The sequence below is a fragment of the Spinacia oleracea genome, chromosome 5 (assembly GCF_020520425.1).
Source record: "Spinacia oleracea cultivar Varoflay chromosome 5, BTI_SOV_V1, whole genome shotgun sequence".
NCBI classification, from domain to species: domain Eukaryota; kingdom Viridiplantae; phylum Streptophyta; class Magnoliopsida; order Caryophyllales; family Amaranthaceae; genus Spinacia; species Spinacia oleracea.
In genome coordinates, this window is record NC_079491.1 from 40900084 (window position 1) to 40923332 (window position 23249).

Here is a 23249-nt window from a genome sequence, read left to right on the forward strand (position 1 = left end):
TATGTATCATAACCTAACACCGCTAACAACCCAAGGAGACCTGTGACCCGATTAGTATCCGACTAGTTTTAACTGAACCGAACCCGCATCCGACTACGATAGCAATCCGAAATCCAATTTTACCCGATAACTATTGTAATCGACCCGACCCGATAAAACCCGATATCCGATTAACCCGCATTGGTGTTGACTCGGTCTGAATGATCACATAACCGACTTTCAACCGAATTTTGGACCGAGGGAGTAGAATTCTAAAAAATTAGTATTTGGCATCTTATATTAGATTTATAAAGTGATTTGAATTTGATAGTGAACTCGAGAGATACTCGATCCATACAACATAAGAATACAAGCCAACCTGATCTTAGCCCGAACCACAAACCGCATCTGAGGTGCGACCAGTCCGAACTTGACCCGAACCCGAGACTCACGATCAAACATGACCCTAACCCGAGACTATATCCGATCTAGACATGACCCATTCGCGCAGTAAATCAGTTAAAATAGTAAATTAATCAAACAAACACCCGAATTCGAGACTTATCCAATCCGGACATCACCGGTACCCGCAGTAAGCCGACAAAAATAGCAACTCTGTATCCGACATACACCCGAACCGAACAAGACCGGAACCAAATTAAACCGATACAAAACCGTTTTAACCCCGAACCGTTTATAACCGATCCGAAACCGATCCGATGACCCGATTTGACACCCCTGGCTATAGCCCAGGTTGCACAGGCTATTATCCGGGCCTGCCCGTCAAAATGTTGGCAGAATTAGGGGCTCAGGCCTCAGTGTTATGGAGTAAATTATTTAATATGGGTTACTTAAATAAATAAAGAACATTTTCTTATTGAATATGGTGTTTCAAACATAATACTTCAGCATATTACATACCCGACAAAACGAAAAAAAGAAAAAAAAAGTCAAAGGAAATGTTGAAGAAGATTACACAATGCAATGCTGAATGCTCCCCTTCTATTTTGAACCACGAGTAGTAGAAGAAGAGGAAGAAGTAGCAGCAGCAGTAGTACTGGTGGTCGACCCGGCCGTAGCCCTAGAGTTACCAGCTGGTTCATTACCACTCCCAATATTCTTAACTTTGAACCGATCATTCGCCTTCTCCTTATCCTTTTCATCTTTCTCTTTTATACTCCTATCATTAGTAATATAGTTATGATAATCATTAAGATTTAATTCCATGTCTTGTTGGGCAAGTACTTGTTCAACAAGCTCCCACATTTTGCTAACTTTTGGGTCTTCAATTCTCTCCTTGACGTAGGCTTCAAGAGTCTCATCCTTTTCGAGCAATTTAAAAACCTTACAAAGAAGTTTCCGGCTTTCGTTGTCAATTTCTACCAAACGATGTAGCAAATTCCTTACTTCCCCTGCCTCTACGGGGGACGGTGTATCCATGCTTTCTTGTGGACTAAGTCTTCTCTTCATCGATAGTGTTAGCTTGTAAATCGTGTTGCGCTCTTCATCGCCGTATTCAGGCAACGATAGGCGACGATCAACTCGTTTATTGCCATCATTGGAGTAATTATCTTCGGCCATCTCGAAAATTGTAAGTAAAGAAGAACAATTCAGGGGATTTTTTTTTTCTAGGGAAATAGTATTTGGTTATAGCTATAATAATAAATCTTACGTATGAGATAATGACAAAAGGTATTCAATAAAATTGTTGATAAAGTCTTGTTTGGAAATGTAGACATGTGGACTTTTTAATTCAAAACCATCGTTGTTTTTTGTTGGCTTGCACGTCCAATTAAGATGAAGAAATGGTTTCAACTTTCTTTCCTCCAATAGACAAGTTAATCCCACGCATGACTTGACCGGAAAACATTATTTGCCCCATGTACGTACGGCCCTTATCACATTTTTTGTGAAATTCGAATAGAGACAAATCACCCGGGACATACATATTTACATAAATGCTCTTATCAAAGAATTTGATTCTAAAATAATCAAGGACCACAGATGAATAAAGAGTATGGATCGATATTGTATCAACATGCCACTACAACCAAAAAAATCAATTTAATAGAGCTTATTTTTACATTTTAAAGCTTCTAGGAGCGTTGTTAAAATTAAAAGGTAATTTTTAAAGCGCTTTTAAAAAGCACTGTAAAAAGTACTCTTAGGATAATTCAATTATTTTTTATATCACATTATAAGCGCTATTAAAAGTGCATGTGCTATTAAAGGTTTTGCCGCCAACTTTAACATTATTTTCTAATAAGCAAATATGTACGAAACGCTATTAAAGTGAAATGATTTTTTTTTTTCAATTTCGCTGGCTGCAATATGTTTAATTTTTTCCACAAAACTATACATATTTCATAGTAACCCCATATTTTGAAGAGTATATTCAATAGTTGAATATTAACATCCAGGTTTCAATAAAAATAATTTTACAATTTTGGTCACCATAACAAACATGATTGTATAGATATATTCGAAAATAAGACCAAACATAATTAATTACGTAAAAATACATTAAGTAATAGAGTTGGGTAGTCGTTGATTCCTTGAACGTACCCTAGCTAATGTATAGTTGTTTGAACAACATAGCACACCCACTACGTATTTATTTCGTCAACCTGCTACTTTTCATAACTTGAAAACTGACAATCTCAGAAGCATTCTGAAACAACGGGATACAAAATATTCATGCATATTTAGAAGGGAAAAAATTTAAATACAAAAGAGGTCAATATATCACTTCACAGAAACCAATTAGGGTGACCACTTTGATTTTGATTCTTTAAATGTGCTAGAAACTAATTAAACCTTATCTTGTTATACGTGATTTCAATATATTAACAACCAAATAATAAATGGTGATAATGCTTAATTAAAATGATGCAAACATGAAATATGATATTATAATAATTAATTAAAAATATCCTTAAAAACAAAGGGTTAGTACATGATATTTAAATTAACCAAAGAGAGGAGTCAAGTAGATTTATGCATGATTTTCTTAAATTATTAGCATAACGCTGCAAAATAAAATGAGTTAGATAAATTAATAAAATTCACTTTAATTACGCAAATCATGTATAATTAATTACCTTAGCTACAAAATTAAATGAAAGTTAAATAAAATCCATCAATAATATTGCTAGCACCGTGCTTGCTTATGTTTCTATGCCACCATCCTTTTGGCATCATGCTTTAGAAATGGCCGCATGCCTCTTGAATATTTTACCCTCGAAAATCCTAGGATACAAGTCTCCGACTCAAATTCTCTACCAAAAGACTCCCACATAGTCTCATCTACGGGTGTTTATTTGCTTATGTTTCCCTCTCATTTCTTCTACCTCAAATCCATAAACTCCAAGTTCGCTCTACCCCGTGTGTCTTTCTAGGATATCCATCCAATCTTCTCGGGTAAATGATATGATTTATCGAGTTGTAAAATAATCATCGCAAGGCATTTTCGATGAAACAAATTTTCAATTTTATAAGGTTCACACTCTAACGTTATATGAGATTTTGGGAAGTGATGAGTCTCCTATTTGTTTGCATTTACAAAAGGTCTTGCGCGCATAAGGTGTACAATAAATTTATTGTACACCAAGATAACTTTAACCTTTTTTTTGTAACTTTAACCTAGTTTTGATTAACTTTTATATAAGTAAAAAAAATTGATAGATAAATATTTTAAAGGGTTAAATGATTAATTTTATACATTATTAGTGATTTTGAAAAATAAGTTATACTAAGATGAAAAAATTTATCACTTAAATATAGATAACTGTTACATATATAAGCTTAACTTTTAAGCATTTTGAGTTAACTTTTACTCCGGTGTACAATATTTATTGTACACCCATTATAAATAAGAATTTGCTTTGCATTTATTGCACCAGATTGCAAATAGTGCAGCCCAACCTCCTCTAACTGAACCAGATCAGGCGGCCCACCAAAATGACACACCTGTGGCACGCGTCCAACTCACTCCCCGGACTCCCCCTCCCTCACTCGTGGGCCAGCAATCTCAACCCACTCCCCATCTATTTTCTGATTCTCCTACAAATGCACCTACTACTCCCATTATCGCGGCCCACTCAGACAGCCCAGGTCCATACCTACACCCTCACACACGACCCGTCAAATCCTATAAAAGCCCAATTAATACATCTCCCTCTCAACCTACCTCTCTTCCATCGACCCAACGTATGCCTACACATTGTCATAAAGGAAATTTTAAGCTGAACATAAATTATCAAACCCAGGCATGGAGTGCTACCACTACCTCCATTTCACCAATTCCCCGAAATCCGGTGAGTACTCTTAATGACCATAATTGGAAAGATGTAATGCAAGATGAATATAATTCTCTTGTTGAAAATAAGATCGACTTGGATTTTGGTTCCGCGTCCTTCAAATGCTAATATAATTTAGTCATTGTGGATTTTTCGGCATAAAGCATGTCTTGTAGGTGATGGTCAATCCCAGCGGGGAAACATTGATAATGGTGAGACTTTCTGTCTGGTTGTTAAGTCGGCATCTATCAGGATGGTTATGAGTATTGCATTGTCAAAATCATAGCCGATTCATCAGTTGGATGTTAAAAATTATTTTCTATATGGTAATTTGACAGAGACGGTCTACATGAATCTACCATTGGGATTCAAAGATCTGGCACGTCCTGATCATGTGTCTCTCATGCGCAAATCTCTTTGTGGTCTGAAAAAGGCACCATGTGCTTGGTATCAGTATTTTGCCGATTTTGTTGCTAAGGTTGGCTTTCATCATAGGAAGTCTGATAATTATCTGTATATTTACCGTCGTGGTTTTGACATTGCTTACATTTTATTATATGTGGACAATATTATTCTCACTGCTTCTACAGATTCTCTTAAGTGCTTTATTATGTCCCTAATCAGCTTAGAATTTGCTATGAAAGTCTTGGGTCCCTTGAGTTATTTTTTGGATATTGTCATATCCCGGGATAAAAATGGGCTCTTTTTGTCACAGAAAAAGTACACCGGAGAGATTCTTGATAGAGTTGGCATGGAAAACTACAAACTATGTCCCACTCCTATTGATACAAAGGGAAAGGTAAGTGCCGAATATGGGTCTCCTTATGACGATCCATCAAAATGTCATTGTCTTGCAGGTGCATTGCAGTACTCAACTTTCACTCGACCCGACGTTTCTTATGCAGTCCAACAAGTCCGTTTATTCATGCATGACTCGAGGGTCGAGTACATGGAGGATTTGAAGCACATTCTCTTGTACGTTCAAGTTACGGTTGATTTTGGTATATATGCACCTCTATAAATCATTTGTTCAATCACCCGTATCATACACGGATGCCGATTGTGGAGGTGTCCAGACATCCGTCGCTCCACGTCTAGTTATTGTGTGTTTCTCAGTGACAACTTGATCTCTTGGTCGTCGAAACACCAACCTACTTTATCTCGTTCTAGTGTTGAGGCCGAGTATAGAGGTGCGGAAAATGGTGTCTCATAAACATGTTGGGTACACAATTTGTTGCTTGAGCTTCACTGTCCGGCCCATAAGCCAACAATAGTTTAATGTGATAATGTAAGTGCGATATACCTATCGGGTAACCCAGTTCAACATCAACACACTAAATACATTGAAATGGACATTCACTTTGTTAGTTAGAAGGTTAAATACGGAGAAGTACGTGTCCTACGTGTTCCGTCTCGTTATCAAATTGCTAACATTTTCACGAAAGGGCTTTTGCGTATACTCCGTGTTAATTTTCGGGACAGTCTAAGCGCTGTCAACCTCCGTTTCCACTACAGGGGTGTGTTAAAATATATAGTTACTAGTCTTATATATTAAAAAAAAAAAAATTATGTAGAAAAAATTATTTGCAAACTTTTTCTACAGAGAAAAAGTAGACATCAATTATAGGGAATGTATTTTATTATTACGGAGTATGTTTTTTTGATTGAATTTTGTTTAAAAAATTTAAATTAGAATATGATTTATTTGTGACAATACAAAAATGTGGCATAATAAATAATAGAAAGGAAAAAATAAATTATGTGATTAATAAGGAGTATATTTCGATGTGATTAAGTGTTTGATTGTAACTTTTTTTAACTTTTTGTCTGTTGTGGTTAAATCTGGTTGACTAACTATTTTTTTGTCTATTTATTTTTATTTTACAATTATGTTAATATAATTGGTAAGTAGTATTAATTGACTAATTTCTTTTATGTCTTTTTTTAGAGATTGCATGAATCAGTCCATAATTTGCATTAAACTTTCTTAATTGGTGATTTGTATGAAATAATTAATTTTACTCAATGTCATAAAATAATCAGCTTTTTAATTAAATATATGTTATGATGAATTTATGGAGAATATTTTAGACTATTCCATAGGGGATACCAAAAGAGCATTTACATAAAAGACCTCATGAGTTCCCTTATAGAATAGAGATATAGGGGGTGTTTGGTTAGGAGAGGTTTGTGGGAAAACGAGCTTTTTGGGGTGAATTAGAGGTTTGACCTTTAGAAAAATTAAGTTAATTGGGAGTGTTTGGTTAGGAGAGGATTGGAAGATAGTTTTGGGGTGAAAAAGCTAATTTTGAAAAGCTCAATATATATAGGAGCTTTTTACAATTAGAGGTTTGAGAAAGTGGATGAAAATGACTATTTTGTCCTACTATTATTGCCTATAATTACAACTACTATTAACCTTGGTACCCTACATATTTTTCTCATAAATTAAAACATTACTCACACTCTCTTTTTCATTTCACCCTATTTACTAGATTCGTTTTTTATTGTACTAAATTTTATATTAGTACTTTTAAGCAATTGAAGTATATTGCAATCATGCTTAAAATATCACTACTAATTATAGGATTCGGTTTGAGATGGTTCGAGTTTAAAACGGTTATGTATTGATTTAATTTGGTTCAGGTCAAGTTTAATTGAAAAATATATTATTAAAAAAAAAATTAAGAATAATTTTTTTTAAAAAAATAAATTTATTTTATTTAGTCAATGTGTTTATTAGAAAAAAATTAACACAATAAACTATTTGTCTAATATTAATAAGAAATAAAATATGTCAATGTCCTTAATGGTCAATTTACATATTAAACAGCTAACAGCTACTCCCTCTGTTCCATAATGTTCCTCACTTTTCCATTATATGTGGTCTCCAATGCACTACTTTAACCGTTAATAATATTAATTTCGTATTGGTAAAAATTATAAAAAATAGATATTTAGAAAATTTATATTGAAACGAATCCAATGATATCCCACTAGTTAACATTTATACTCTTAATTATAGTATTAATTACGGTCAAAGTTTTTAAACTTTGACCATATGAATAGTAAACATGAGGAACATTATGGAACAGAGGGAGTATCAGCTAATTTACCAAACACTTTTACACAAACAGCTAATGCAACCAGGAGGTTGTTTTTTCGGATATCAGATATGTGTGACAACACACATATCAGCTAAAAGACAAATAGCTAAAAGACAAAAAAGGAAGTACCATTCATGTAAAAAAAAGTACCATTCTGTAAAAAAAAAAGTACCATTCAATTTCTTTTTTGTCATTTTTCCTATTTTGTCTTTTGCTATGATATGCATTTGCAAGCACATATCTGATATCCGAAAATACTTCCTCATGCAAACAGCTAACCGCTAACAACTAGTCAAACAAGCTATCAGCTAACAACTCCTAACCAAATAGGGCCATAGTTATTTATCAAAATTTTATTTTTATTAGGTTTGAAAATTACTGTACTAACCTTGGGTAAACCCTAACCCATAAACTCTTTTTTTTTGTTAGCACCCGGTTCACCCTTAGGCTAATCCGGATTCGGGGCGAGTTCTGGGTGGATAAGTTCCAGTCCCCTCCCAATTGTTGTTGTAGGGGATCGAACACGGGTTCTCACTACCAAATTCAGCGCCATCACCACTGAACCAACAAACAATTGGTACCATAAACTCTTTGTATATATTCTGTATCAAGCACAATGAATGGCCAATTGACCAAATGGGTATAAAAGTTAACACCCTTTTACCACTTGGGTATAAAATTTATCAACGGCGACATTTGGGTATAAAAGTTAACACACGGCGACGTTTTCACCTATTTTTTGGTCGATACTCGCGCGTGTCATACATTGTCCCAAACTCACGCGTGTAATTCATTTTTCTCCCTTTTTAAATTATTTTACTTACTTTTTTTCCAATTCAATGAATTCTCTTATTTACATAGTTTAGTTACTTTTTGTTATTTTTTCTCCCTTCATTTATACTCTTTATTTCTCTGTTCTCACTATTTTGACTTATTAACAAAGATGATTAGGTTTGCACAACTTTTATGTCTTTTGGGTTATCTTTTGGGTTGTATTTTGTTTGATCAAATTAGCTTACTTATGTGATATGATCAAGTCAATACTTAATGAGTGTGTACCGAATTTTATAGATAAATTACTTGAGCACAAGATCCATTTTATGAATGTTTGGTATGCTAAACAATTGCTTGAGCATATGTAGTACTAACTTTATTTTGTTACATTTAATTTCATTCAAACCAAATATTTGTTCAACCTCTCTTTAAATTAAAGTAAATAAAATAAACTCTAACGGATTTTTACCAGTGTAATTATAAATACTAGTTCAACGATAATCGAGTTAACTATCATAATTTGAATGAGTAGAAAATAAAATAAAATAAATGGAGAAACAATAAAATAAGGTAGCAAAATAAAGTAAATAGGTAGAAATAATTTATATTGAATTAAATAGGTAGAAACATAAGAGAATGAAGAAAAACAAATTAAATGGGTTGAAATAATAAAAGAAGGCATAAAACCATATTAGATGGTTGAAATACTAAAAACAAGCATAAAACCGAATGAAATGGGGCAGTGTATGACACGCGCAAGTTTCGACGAAAAAATAGGTGAAAATATCGCCGTGTGTTAACTTTTATACCCAAATGTCGCCGTTGATAAATTTTATACCCAAGTGGCAAAAGGATGTTAACTTTTATACCTATTTGGTCAATTGGCCACAATGAATGTTAAAGCACGACAAATCATTCTTTCAGATACATGTAAATCAAACCGATATACTCCCTCCGTCCCTTAATACTCGCACCGCTTTCCTTTTCGGGCCGTCCCTTAATACTTGCACCGCTTCTATAAATGGAAATTTATACCAATATTATATTATTTCTCACACTTACTTACTAACCCCACCTACACCCTATTCCCTACAAAAAATCATTTAAAAATTCACACCCCTAATCACCACTCTCCACCTCTTATCCATTTCCCACTAACTATATTGAAAAAAACACCCACTATCAACTAACACCCATTAAATTAATAAGTCAATTTAAATATCTTAAACTCCGCACCGATCAAACCGGTGCGAATATTAAGGGACGGAGGGAGTAACAAATATCACATAAATGATACGTGTGAATCATAAGTTCGCTAATCAAATTAAACAAATACAAGTACATCGTGGATTCCAAACTTAACTCTCTCTTCTCATCATGATTCATCAAAGTGTGGAGTCAATACTTAAAAAAAGAAATATATTTCAAAAGTGCGTACATAGTGGAGCGATAAAAGTTACCCTATATTACTTAAAAGTGCATCATTATTTTAAATTTCTACCCTTATTTAAAATGCGTACCTATTTTACTTTCCATTAGCCGTAATAGTTGTGACACCAGGAACAGGTTGATGACCACTGGTAATATTCCTAACTTTGAACCTTTCATTCCTCTTTTCCTCCCCAATTTCATCTTTCTCTTTTATACTTTTCACATCATAAGTAGTATAATTACCATCCTCAATAGAATTATCATCTCCCATAATAACTTGATTAAAATTAGTATCCCCTTCTTGACAAGCTAAGACTTGTTCAACAAGCAACCACATCCTACTAACTTTCGGATCTTCAATTCTTTTCTTGACGTAACTTTCAAGACTCTCATCTTTCTCTAACAAAGAAAACACCTTAACCAGAAGCTTTCGACTTTCGTTATCGATTTCGACCAATCTACGGAGCAAATCCCTCACCTCCCCTGCCCCTTCAGGAGAGGGTGTTTGCGCACCTACTACTTGTGGACTAAACCTTCTTTTCATTGATAGTGTTAGCTTGTAAATTGTACTCTGCCGTCCGATATCGTATTCCGGCAACTCTAAATGCTGATGACCCTTTTCGTGGCTCTCACTTGTGTTGTTTTCTTCGGCCATTTTGGGAAAAAAACAAATTTGCTTTTCAAGATTAAAAAGTTCAGGGCTTTTTTAAGGCAATATTTGTTGGGTTTCATCCAAATTATATTTTTATAGGAGAAAGTATGCGTCTTTTATTTGACAAGTAATCAACTGAATTGAAGTCTTCAATTGAAAATGAACGAAGAAAAGTCTTCATGAAGATAAAAAGGTAGTTGTTTCTAATAAATGTGGTATCATTCTCTATGAAGCCAAATTTATTTCCTGACCACAGGATTTATCTAACACCTCAACACGTATATCATGTATGGTCTAGGGATGTCATTAACTTTTTTAGTTAAAGAATTGGGGGTTGATACTCAAGTCCGATTCTACGATCGAACCTTTTTTACATTTTTACCCTTGTAGCTCTCTCTCTACCAAAAGAAAATCATGCATTGGAACATTTTATTTATTTTTCCTACAAAGGTCAACTCTTGTGAACATGCAGAAGCGGAGTTAGGAGATCGCGGGTACTGGGTAGGGGCAGTCCCCCACCCGAAGAATAAAAATTGTTTATATACTATTTAATGTAAGAAGAAATCATAAAATGCTCCTTGCTTTAGTAGTGTTATAACGGATGCAAAGAAAGATTAAATAACGTAATTAAAGAACGCAGAGATTTAACGTGGTTCACCAACAATGTGTTAGCTACGTCCACAGGCAGAGGGGAGGAAAGTTTTATTGATCTTTGAGGATTACAGATTACAGAATACGGCTATGTTATGACCTAAAGAGTTTATATAGTACTCTCTAGACAGATGCGGAAAAACCCAGAAAATAGGCCCAAAACAGATAACTCGTGTCCAAAATAACAGATACCGCGTGCTGGGGTGTTGCAGTAAGGGGTTTGACCGATTCAAGGCATTATCTAACACATCTCCACCTTGACTTGAATCCTATCACAAATAACAGATGTACCAGATGCACCATTATAATGCCAGATGTACCCGAAACTCCTCTGCCTCAGATTTTGCCCTCAAAAGGGCAATCAACAACTTCTAACATTTAGCAAGTTCAAACAGTGTTGAAACTTGCTATGTGGAACTGGCTTGGTGAACATATCAGCTGGGTTATCAGCAGTACTCACTTTGTTCACCTTAATTCTCTTCTCACTTCTCAGAAAATGATACCTTATATCGATGTGCTTAGTCCTCTCATGATGTACTTGATTCTTAGCTAAACAGATTGCACTGAGACTGTCACAGTACACTATAGCCTGATCATGATGTAGACCAAAATCACTGACCAACCCTTTCAACCATATCCCTCTTTTGCTGCTTCTGTCAATGCCATGTACTCTGCTTCTGTAGTAGACAAAGTCACCGTAGGTTGCAAAGTAGCTTTCCAACTGACAACTGAACCACCAAGAGTGAAAGCATAACCAGTCATAGATCTTCTACTGTCAACATCTCCAGCATAATCAGAGTCTGAAAACCCTGTCACCAAACACTCAGTATCACCTCCATAAATGAGACCAACAACAGATGTACCTTTTAGGTACCGAAAAATCCTCTTCACAGCTTGCCAATGCTCCTTTCCAGGTTCACCCATAAACCTACTAACAACACTAACAGACTGTGGTAGATCAGGTCTAGTGCAGACCATTGCATACATCAAGCTTCCTACTGCACTAGCATAGGGAACTCGAGACATGTACTCCTTCTCCTCAGCAGATAAGCAACAAACAGATGTGCATTTGCAGCACTAAGAGTATCTATGGGCTTTGCTGTAGACATGCCAAATCTTGACAAAATCTTCTGAATGTATCCCTTCTGGGATAAGAAGAGCTTCTTTTTGCTTCTATCCCGATAAATCTCCATCCCTAGAATTTTCCGAGCCTCACCCAAATCCTTCATCTCAAACTCAGCACTAAGGACACTACTAGAAATGATAGCTTTAACGACAAATCAATACCGACGTAACAAAATATTGGTCGCTAAAATGGTTTAAATGGAAAATGTTTTACATAACCCTACGCGGGTCCTATTAATCAATTCAAACAAAATATCCGAGCGGATATTTTCATATCTGCGTTGTCGTTAATAGCAGAACTTTTCTTAAAGTTTCAGTGTTTCACCCAAAACTCAAAATTCTACAGGATGTTTGAAAAAACCCCTTTTCCATTCTTTTTCTCTTCACTTTCTTCTATAATTCGAGTTCTGGGGAGGTGTTACCACTTACCAAATTGCGATTTCTAGGTCACAATTTGAAAGAAATGAGGTAATTTTTTTGTACGAAGTATGAGAATTTTAATTTCTAGGGTTCCAATTGTTAAGTTAATTTATAGATTTGATGCACAATTTTTGTTTCTTCTAATTATTTCAATATTTCCTTTTAAAACTTCCTACTTGTTGTCAATTCTACAGGGAAAAGGGTGTTTGGTGAGGTAGGTTTTCATAAAAATTGAGAATTTGTGATGCAATCGAAACCTACCCATCCTCCTGCTTTAACGAATTAGTATATGGCTCTAAAATTACCTCTTTGTATTTGTTATTCAGAAAATATTGGACTTTTCAATGCTATTTGATGGAATTTATGCTGATGAAACTTAAATTACCCGAGGAAATCAGCAAGCGTAGAGGTGAGTTTTGGGGGCTATTGTGGCCTGATCATTTTTAATTCCAGTATTACCAGTTTACTACTTCACTACGAAATAAAGATGTATTTTCTTCTATTATTTATATTGATAACATACTCCTAGTGTAGTACTACTTTATTTATTAGATGTTTTTATTGATGCTTGGATCAATCATGAGTTCATGATACATTCATATGAACTACTGACAGCTGCTACCACATTTTTTAAACCAAGTAATCATTAGCTTTTATATATCAACTGAATATGTTGGCCAATACGTCCATGAAATGCATTGCCTTTGCAACTCTAATTTATATAACTTAACCAGGTACGTTCTGTTTGAGAGTTGAGGAGGAGAGGCTAGTGATTTCTGCTATGCCTGGATTCTTACTTTTTTAGTTGTGATCTGTCTCCTTTCTGTGCACTGTTTCTCATTCCCTACTTATATAAATAAATGCTTGCTACCATATGTTAATTGTAGCATTACTTTCTTGTTACACTCAATCGGCTATGAGCGATCCTCGTATCCCCTTACACAATTTTTTTCCTCCAATTTTCTTGTTTACTTGTCCCCCTGAAGGTTAAATCATTCTTCAAATAAATTTTATTCAGGAAATGTATTATGTAGGGTCAATATATGATCGATCTTGTTTCTGATAGTAATCTTCTTTTTGGTTGGACTGCATGGGAACTGTTGTTTGCTATCGATACTAGGGAATAATGGTTTCTCTACTGACTACAATTGACTTTTAAATTACATGTGCGGGCATGCTATCTTTGTGAGTGAAATCAAGTCATTGAGTGCCCTTATTCATGTTTTGGTAAGCTTCAGTTTCATGTGAATTATGATCACTTTTACGAAAAGTATTAAACATTTTGTATAAATACAACCTTCTTTGTTTTATTCATATGAATTTAACTGAATGTTAATTAGCTTGTATGATTTTTTTAAATGCTATAGGTCAATAATGCTTGCATTTTTGTTGAAGAGTTGAGGGTAATTACCGTTTTTGCTGGATAACTTTTTTAACAAAAGATTTGTAGGTGAGTGAACTTTAAGGCTTCTTAGCCTCTTTTATACGAACATGAACCGAGTATAGTTATCCATAAATGACGCCCAGCTCATCTTAAAATTTTCAAAGATTAAATATTCAGCGTTTTTTTCCCTTTAGTTTCTTCGTTAATGTTCGAAGTGGTTTATTAAATTATACGGAGTACCAAGCTCACCAGAACCTAAGAAATTTTTTCTCTCGCTTCTCAAATCCTCTGATGGCGGCGATGGTCCTCTGAACATATTATTTTGGGAGCACAAATAACTGTTCACCTTCCTTTCTCATCTTAATCGATGACGACTCAAGCTCCGTAGGCATGGTTTTGGTGGTGGAATTCGCAATGGAGGTGACACTAGTGGTGGAATCGAAAGAGGTAGAGAATTTAGTGGTTGAATAGGTAGTGATGGAAGTTTCATTGATGAAATCTGCGGTGAGTTACTTTCTCTTAGTCAATTCGGTGGGGATACGCGACTGCCATAGTGGCACGACCCAAATTAGCACGACCAAGGTTAATTTCTGTATAAATCTCGCTCTATCCAAGCTACAATTTTAAAAGTTCTCGGACTGTTTTTGCTTCGTTTACTAAATATTTCAGTAATTAATCCATTGCTATTCTGAAGAGTATAATTAGTTTTTGTGCTAGCTTCTTTACGGCGACTTATTGTTTAAAGGAATCGAAAGTTTTCTAATTGCTCAGGTACCATCTGATCTTTCTGGTTCTGAAAGACCCTGCTTACTCAAGGATACCAATAGAGATTCCCCTTTCCACTATGATGTTTATGGTAAACATGGGAATGTGCGTTGGAAATATTAAAAATGGATATGGGGTTGCTTTGCAATATGCATAGTAATCGTGGCTTCTCCTTACTTTACGAAGTTGTAAAGTTAAGAAAATCAGCTATAGAGATTTTGAGATCCTCCCATTTTATAGCTTGCAACGGGTTCGAAGGCAACACTCCGTTCCACTTGATTTCATTTTTTAATTGCTCAGGTACGCTTCATTTACCTTTTGTTTTAGCACAATTAATGTTTAATTTAGAGTTCTCCACTTAGATATACAAATCAACAGAAAAACACAATTGTAAAATGGAAAGAATTTCTTATTATCATAACTGCAAATTATTTATCTGTTTTCCTGGTTTAGTTTCTAAAGTAGTGGCACGCATTTAGAAAGCATTTTTTTTCTGATTCATATTGTTGGTGCAAACTCATTTGAAGGTTTCTCAATAGTCACACAATGTGTAGTTAATTGTTCAATGTGCTTAATTAATACCCTTGCCTGCAGTTTATATGAACTTTGACCACATTCATGTTAATTCTGATTCTGCTCAAGAGTTCTCATACCCGGCTTGATTGAAACTGAGTGGAAGTATATTCAAGCCCTTTACAACTAATCAATATTTTGAATATTGTTGCTAGATTTTCATTAAACTCGTTACTCATCGTTTGTAGGCTGCAAGTGTTGTATGTAATTATCTCCCAAGTAACATGCATATTCTTGAAACATTGGATTACGATCACAAAGTCAGCAAGCTTTATTTTGGTTCTAAAATCCCAACAAAGGTTTCTTAACACCACTATCACTTGTCATTGTTGTTTGTATATTTTGTGCCCATACCTCTCTTGGTGACTAATGCATTCTTCTCATATAATTTGCAAAGATAATATTGCCTTAATCTATATTAATTATGTTATACACTAAAATGAAACATAACTACCACATATCTAGTCAGAATCCTGCTCTTATTTTTATTCCACTACCTTCCTATGTAGTTTACTAGTTTACTTGTTTTTTTAAGGATTTTTTGGTATTTACTACCTTAAAAATATACCACTTTTGTATTTACTACCTTATGAAAATTTTATTTTAAATTACTACCTTAAAGTTTCATTTTTTTTGTATTCACTACCATTTTACAGTTTTCTCATTTTAAAATTGAGATATCTCTTTCGTTTCTTAATCATATTAAGTGATTCAAAACTCATTCTTCTCATTTATATGTAAGGATTCCATATGGATCTTACTTTTTAACATTTCGTAAAAGTTTAAACAAATTAAATATTATTTTTAAAAGTTTAAAATATTTATGAATTATCAAACGATTTTTTTGAAATGACGTTCTCAATGAAATCCCTATAGAAAAAGGAAAATAATGAACTTCGAATCACTTTAAACGATTAAGAAACGAAAGAGATATCTTAATTTTAAAATGAGAAAACTGTAAAGTGGTAGTGAATAAAAAAAATCTGGAAGTTTAAGGTAGTAATTTAAAATAAAAATTTCATAAGGTAGTAAATGCAAAAGTGGTGTATTTTAAAGGTAGTAAATACCGAAATTTCCTTTTTTTAATCCTCTTATATGTTTAGCAAGGAATTTCCTTACAATGTAAGAGAACAGTTTTTTCTTTCAATTTTACATAGATCCCCTTTCTCTCTAGTTTCTTGAAATAGAACAGCAGTTTTCGATCTGAATTATGGTGCAATATGAGCTTCCATCATGATTATTTTAAAAATGATCACTTGGTTTAGGTGACTGGCCACTTAAACTAAGTTACTGAGAGTATATGTAGGGGAGGGAGGATTCCAACTCATTTTCCTGTTTTTGTGTGTGTGCATAAATAACAACTTCTTTGAGTAAAAGTATGGAAAGAATTATTACAGTCATAGCTTAAATTCTGAATTCTTCTGTTCCAAAACTAAATTTTTTACAGAAAAAATATAAAATAATCTGTTTCTTTGAATTGGTGTTAGTCCCAGCAAGTAATAATTATAAAATTCCTTCACATGGTTGCCTTTTAGTGATTCCATTTTCTTGGAAGATACACACCAAGTGACATATATGGCCCTCGAAGAAATTTGAGCAGTTCCTTTGCTTCATTAATAAGAAATTTGACCAGTTTAACTATAATTGGTGTGACTATAATATAATTGAGCTAACATACTAATTAAAATGAAGGTTGGATTAGTTACAATTTCTTTTTCTGTTCTTGTTTTGTGATACTCGTATGTAGGAAGTTTGAGGTTTATCAGTGCTATGATGACGGGTAGTGCTCTTCTAGATTTTGAGTTCTGCTTGTTTTACATACTTCATTCAAACATGCTTGTAACAGTTGATCCCTAGGTTGTGGTTTTCTTCATCTCCTGTGTTGCTCCTTTGATTTTCTCTCTAGTGTCTTTTCTTACCTTACACACTGATCTTCTTTTAGCACAGGTTTCATTAGTGATTAGTGTTGGGTGAATAAATCGTCAGAGAAGTATATTTTTCAATACCCTTCAAAGCAAGTATGATAATCATTGGCCCTGTTTGGTAATTAGATTATAGCGTTTAGCTGTTTACTGTTTACATTAGCAGATAGCTGATTACCTTTTTGTTTAGCAGATTTGACTGCGGATTTGACTAATTGTTTACATGAACTTGTTTAGTAAACTTAGAGGTTTTATAAAATCTGTTCACTATTTAATTATGTAAAATGACATTTATGGACATTAGTCTTTTATAGCATATTTATTTTATTTGTTAATTGATTTGCTAATTTATACTCCGTATATTATTGTGTAGCTTTGAGTAAACAAATAATCCTAATACACAACTTGAAGGGGGAAAAGAGGTAACAAAAAGGTGGGCAAACAGGAAGAATCTACTATGAAACCCACCCCTTAGGTAATTACGGAGTATAAAGAACCAATGAAAAATAAATAAATAAATAAATAAAAATCTATGTAAAACTGGTAAACCCATAAACATCTTTGCATCTCCAGCTCTCCATCCGACTTTCGTCCATAAAGAAATTCCAACATCCTAATCTCCTCGATTAATTACTCTATATCAATCAACATCAACAACCATCAATGTCAACAATTCAATTGAAACATCTTGATATAACTCAACATGCATCATACTCTTGAGGTAGAAGATGCAATTTTAATATTTCCAGGTATATCAAAATGTAAAATCGTAATTTTTTTTCTATAAACTTCTATTTGCAAATTTTTTTCCGGAAATAAAATAAATTCCATCAAACCAATGTTTTTCTTGCGTATTTATATAACCACATTCACAAACTAAGGGGAAAATAGTAACATTCTTAAAGAAAAAAGAACTCAGATCTGTTAATGGAGGTGGGATTAGAGGGGATGAGTGAAGATGGGGTTAAATTAGACTTTTCAAATCCAATTATTTCAATCCTCCATTTGAAACGCTGCTCTTAGCAACGTTTTTCAAATTGGAGTATTTGGTCCAATCCTCCATTTAAATCCTCTGTTTACCAAACACCACTATTAGAGGTTTGACTAGTCAAAACCTCTAATATCCTCCCAAACCTCTAATATCCTTCCAAACCTCTCTCTACCAAACACCCCCATTGTGTAATCCTTACTATTTTGTGATGGACCATTTAACACATGTGATTCTTAATGAGCCTAAACATTTGCACAATTGGTGTCAGTTGATCGATCTTGAGCCTGATGAAACCACGGTGTTACTTTTTACTGTTTCTCTTTCCTATTTTTCGTACTATGGATTATTGGTGTGACATCATTTTATTTATTTTAAAATTTTCAATATTGTAGTATTTAAAATCCTGATGTAGTTGTGAGAATTTGTAGTGAACATAGTCTTGTAGATGATGGACAGTTGGTGGTGGTATTGGCTGATTGTTTAATTTGTTCATAGATTGTTGTTCAGTTGTTGTCGTAAAATGAGATTTGAAAAGTTTCTGCTGGATGAGAGAAAGATGAGTCCATAGAGACTTAGAGAATAGGGGGAGAAAGGAATAGGGTTAACGAGATGGAGAATGAAAGTTTATCAAGCTTTTAACTTTTGGGAACGAAAATGAGAAAATGAGTTTAAGATAGTTTTATCCAAAAGAGTCCGATAGACTTAAATGTTCAGGTGTCTGTAATCTGAGTGCATTTCCATGAATATGTGATTTCTTGAAGTCTCTTTTCAATGTTTTTACATCTTTTGAATGAAAATATACGAAGTAGGAAAAGTGAGAGGTGGCTTGTTGGGGTGCGGGATTTTGGCGCTTGGTCTGGGGGTAAAATTTTGAAAATTTTGATTATGGAAGCTGCAACATTTCAAAGGAAAATTGCAAGATTTTTGTCAGTGTTATGATGAAGGGTAGTGTTCTTTTAGATTCTGAGTTCTTCTTGTTTTGCATACTTCATTCGAACATGGTTATAACAGCTGATCCCAAGGTCGTATTTTTCTTTATATCCTATGTTGCTCCTTTAATTTTCTCTCTAGAGAGGACCAGGTTGTGTTCAGCTGAAAGGGAACTAGGTTCAGATTCAGTTCTTACACATTGTCAAAATAGAATCTATCAAAACCGAATATTGTTGGATCTTGAAACTTAACTTGGAGTATAGAACTTTGACAATTGGCCTTAATTTAGAACCACCCGTGTATGATACTAATTGAGATGGTTATATATGTTGTAGGAGGAAATTCAGAAAACAATGGAAGAAGAACCAACACTTACCTATGTACAGGTACTTTTTCTTCATTTATATATTTTGGGTTTTATTTTTACTTTCCCATGCCATGATGTTTAACTTTTTTGCTTCTGTATATAGGTAGCACAAAAGGTGTTTAAGTCGAAGTCTCTTGATCGGGTTTTGGGTTTTTGAGGAGGAATAACACTTAAAGAAATACCAGGACCACAACCTAGTAGGGTGGAACTTTAATCTAAGTTGAATGAGGCAGACAAACAAAATCATGTTCTTACCAATCGCGTGGATATACGGTACAAGAAGAAAACAATGTTCTTAAGAGTCGCATGAGTTCAGTTGAAGATGGGCTTAATGAGCTTAAAGCATTTAAAGAAGTGTTCTTACAATGCTTTTCAAGAGAGGACACTCCAAGACGGAACACTTCAACTAGTTAGATTTTTATTTTGTTCTCTTAGATCGAACAAAAATTACTTATCTTTTAGCCTTTTAGAATTTAAAGACAAGGGGATGTGATTTTTTATTTCACATAACTTGAAATTCTATTGTCAAAAATCTTTTGAGTAATGAGTTTTTCAATTGTTTCACAGGAAAAAATGTAGGTGCTTCGAAAAGAGAAAATAATATTATTATGATTGCAATATTAATGACAAAATAGTTGGTCGTTATTGCCAAAATTCAACCGTTGGAAAGGACATTTTACAAGGGATTTTTTGGTCGTTATTGCTTAATTGATCCTCGCGTATAAGTATTTAACGACGAATGACTGTTTCGTCGTTAAGCATTAACGACGGATTATCGGTTCGTCGTTAACTTTTAACGATGAAATTTAAACTTCGTCGTTAATAATTAACGACGGATTATGATTTCGTCGTTAATTATTAACGACGAAACAGTAATCTGTCGTTAATTGTTAACAACGAACCGATAATCCGTCGTTAATGCTTAACGACGAAACAATAATTCGTCGTTAATGAAAGTTAATTATTAACGGCGAACGTTGTCGTTAAAGCCAATAACGACGGAACCTGTTACAACGAACATCATTACAGTCGTTAACGGTTTTAACGACGGAAATTGAGGCTTTTAACGACGAAATAGTTCGTCGTTAAATGTCCTTTTTCTAGTAGTATCCTTCAACTTCTGAACATCAGACTTGTTCTGTGCAGCTAACAACATATCATCTACATACAGGATCAGATAAATCAATGAACCATTTGCTACCTTGCTATAGTAAACACAACAATCATACGGACTCCTACTGTAGCTAATCTCTATCATATAGCTATCGAATTTCTTATACCACTGGCTCGGAGACTGCTTTAGTACATACAAGGACTTCTTCAACTTGCAAACATAATCTTCCTTATCAGGAACCTGAAAACCATCTGGCTGAGTCATGCACTACTAGAAAAAGGATATTTAGCGACGAACAATTTCGTCGTTAAAAGCCTCATTTTTCGTCGTTAAAACCTTTAACGACGGTCATGATGTTCGTTGTAACAGGTTCCGTCGTTATTGGCTTTAACGACGATGTTCGTTGTTAATATTTAACGAAAATTAACGATGAAACGTCATGTCGTCGTTAACCATTAACGACGGATTACCGTTTCGTCGTTAACAATTAACGACGAATTATGGTTTCGTCGTTAATTGTTAACGACGAATTTAGGATTTCGTCGTTAAAAGTTAACGACGAACTATTGTTTCATCGTTAAAAAATAACGACAACATGATATTTCATCGTTAAATACTTATTCACGATGAACAATTAACCAACAACGACCAAAAATACCATCGTAAAATGTCATTCCAATGGTAAAAAAAAATTAAAATTTTGGCAATAACGACGAACTATTCTGTAGTTAATATTGAAACCATAATAACATTATTTACATTCTTCAAAACACCTACATTTTCTCTATGAAACAATATAAACAATTATAAATCAATCAATTAAAAAAAAATGGTAATTTCATTACTCAAAAGAATTTGACAATAGATTTCAAGTTATGTGAAAACCAACAATCACATCCCCTTGTCTTTAAATTCTAAAAGTAATAGATAAGTAACTCTTGCATGTTCAATCTAAAATTAAAAAAGTATAAAAAAATAATAATAATTCTTCATAGTTGGAGTGTCCTCTCTTGAAGAAGTAAACCCTTGTAGCAACACTTCTTGTATCGTGTCCACGCGATTGGTTATGACCTAATTTTGTATGATTGCTTCATTCAACTAAGATTGAAGTTCCCCCTGCTAGGTTATGGTCCCGCTATTTCTTTAAGTGTTATTCCTCCTCAAAAACCCAAAAACCGATCACGAGACTTCGACTTAAACACCTTTTCTGCTACATATATAAAAAAAATAAAAGAACTTAAGTATCATGGCATGGGAAAGTAAAAATAAACCAAAAAGGAACCAAGAAAACGAGTTAAATACCTATAGTTGGGAAAATGTTTGTTCTACTTCCAATATTTTCTGAATTTCCTCCTGCAACAAATATATAACCATGACAATTAATATTTCAGTCAATACAAGCTTTATTCCAAAATCATGTTTGCGTTAAAAGTAAAGCTTTGATGAGACATATGGAGTACCACCGACAAAAGAAACCCAAACAAACAAGAGGATATCAGATTGTGAATTCCAAAATTTGACAGCATGCTGAGGTCCCTGTCGATACTAAAATCCTCAAAATGATTGTGGATTTCATTTTGGAGTACCACATGCATTTTGGAATGCACAGTTTACACGAATATGATTTCAGACATGTGCCAGAGTGACTCAATCCATTTGAAGCATCACAAAAAATAGCCAAAGACTAAATACGACAACATCAATTTCAAACGAATAAGCTCATGAATTTCAGTACACCAATTTCTCACATAAAGACTTGTACCAACAACCCCATTGAGTGCAGCAACAAAGCCTCGCACATCATGCACCTCTCCTATACAAAATACTACCTCAACTTAAAGCCCATATTGTTGACGCTTTAGGAAGCTACAACACCTATTGAGGTATTGATGCTGTTCAACAGGGTGCTAATTATTCCCACCACCTTCAGTTACTTCCCATCAGCATACGACCAAGAAAAAACCTCCTAGCACGGTAGAACCCAACAAAACTACCAACCTAGACCATATCACACATTACCTAGAACCTATCTGCACTAGCATCATTGTCGAGCAAAATAATAGCTATTGTTGTTGCCTACATTATACGCCTAACCCCTTACTTCGACACAAAAGCTTACCAACTCACAACATACCCCGTAACTCCACTCTTGCTAGTATAGAATGACTAGCAGATCACTACATCGTACAAGGTTCTGATAAAGCCTCAACAATACCATCATTCAACTAAATCTTACAAGATACCTTCTAATGATAACATCAAAGCAAATCACAAAAGAGGAAATCCAAGTACTTTTGATATAGTAAAGGACTAAGAGTTCTTACCTGAAGCAAACCAATTTTGACCTGAAGCAAACCAGAAGGCACACAAGAGCAGCAACTAAAAAAAAAAAACAAAAATCGGAAGGCAAGCCTTTAATAATACACAATACCAAATTCCAAAGACAAGCCTCCCAGACTAGAGGCGTACCATACAGTCTAAATTCTTACCGTCGTGGCAATCCACATGTGTTTATTTTATCTTTCTCCAATAACATTGAGGCCAATGAAAATTAACCAGTTATGTAATTCAGATAATATTCCACTCAGTTTCGTATAAAGCATTGCTTCCATCTACAAGGCTTCTAGTTTTTTTTCACCGAGAAACCTTCAGTCCTTGTTAGAACCTGAAATACAAGCACACGTCTCAAATGCAAAACCATTAGAGATCGATCATAACAAAAAAGAGGGGGGAGGACCGGAGGGGGATATTGCAGTTAGGACTTGG

The 23249-nt window shown here is 34.3% G+C and overlaps 1 protein-coding gene and 1 long non-coding RNA gene across 5 annotated transcripts; one reads left to right on the plus strand and one right to left on the minus strand.

Annotated features, from left to right (window-relative positions):
* Window positions 1-826: 826 nt before the first annotated feature.
* Window positions 827-9817, minus strand: LOC130461077 (uncharacterized). Its single transcript, XM_056829002.1, has 2 exons — window positions 9679-9817; window positions 827-2650 (listed from the first exon to the last, which is right to left on the minus strand). Exon 2 carries the CDS (start codon window positions 1558-1560, stop codon window positions 982-984), a length of 579 nt encoding a protein of 192 aa, XP_056684980.1. The 5' UTR covers window positions 1561-2650; window positions 9679-9817; the 3' UTR covers window positions 827-981.
* A 2533-nt stretch (window positions 9818-12350) lies between these two features.
* On the plus strand, window positions 12351-20010 carry LOC130461945 (uncharacterized). Of its 4 annotated transcripts, XR_008922003.1 has the most exons (6): window positions 12351-12485; window positions 12632-12651; window positions 12764-12846; window positions 14593-14886; window positions 19338-19388; window positions 19473-20009. It is a non-coding gene; the product is annotated as an uncharacterized lncRNA (long non-coding RNA). The 4 variants fall into 4 exon arrangements; XR_008922002.1 differs by having other exon boundaries at window positions 12632-12846; window positions 19473-20010; XR_008922004.1 differs by lacking the exon at window positions 12632-12651 and having other exon boundaries at window positions 12357-12485.
* The last annotated feature ends 3239 nt before the right edge of the window (window positions 20011-23249 follow it).

Excerpts from the sequence above, each read along its gene's own strand:
- LOC130461077 (XM_056829002.1), bottom strand. The coding sequence starts at position 1,560 with ATGGCCGAAGATAATTACTCCAATGATGGCAATAAACGAGTTGATCGT.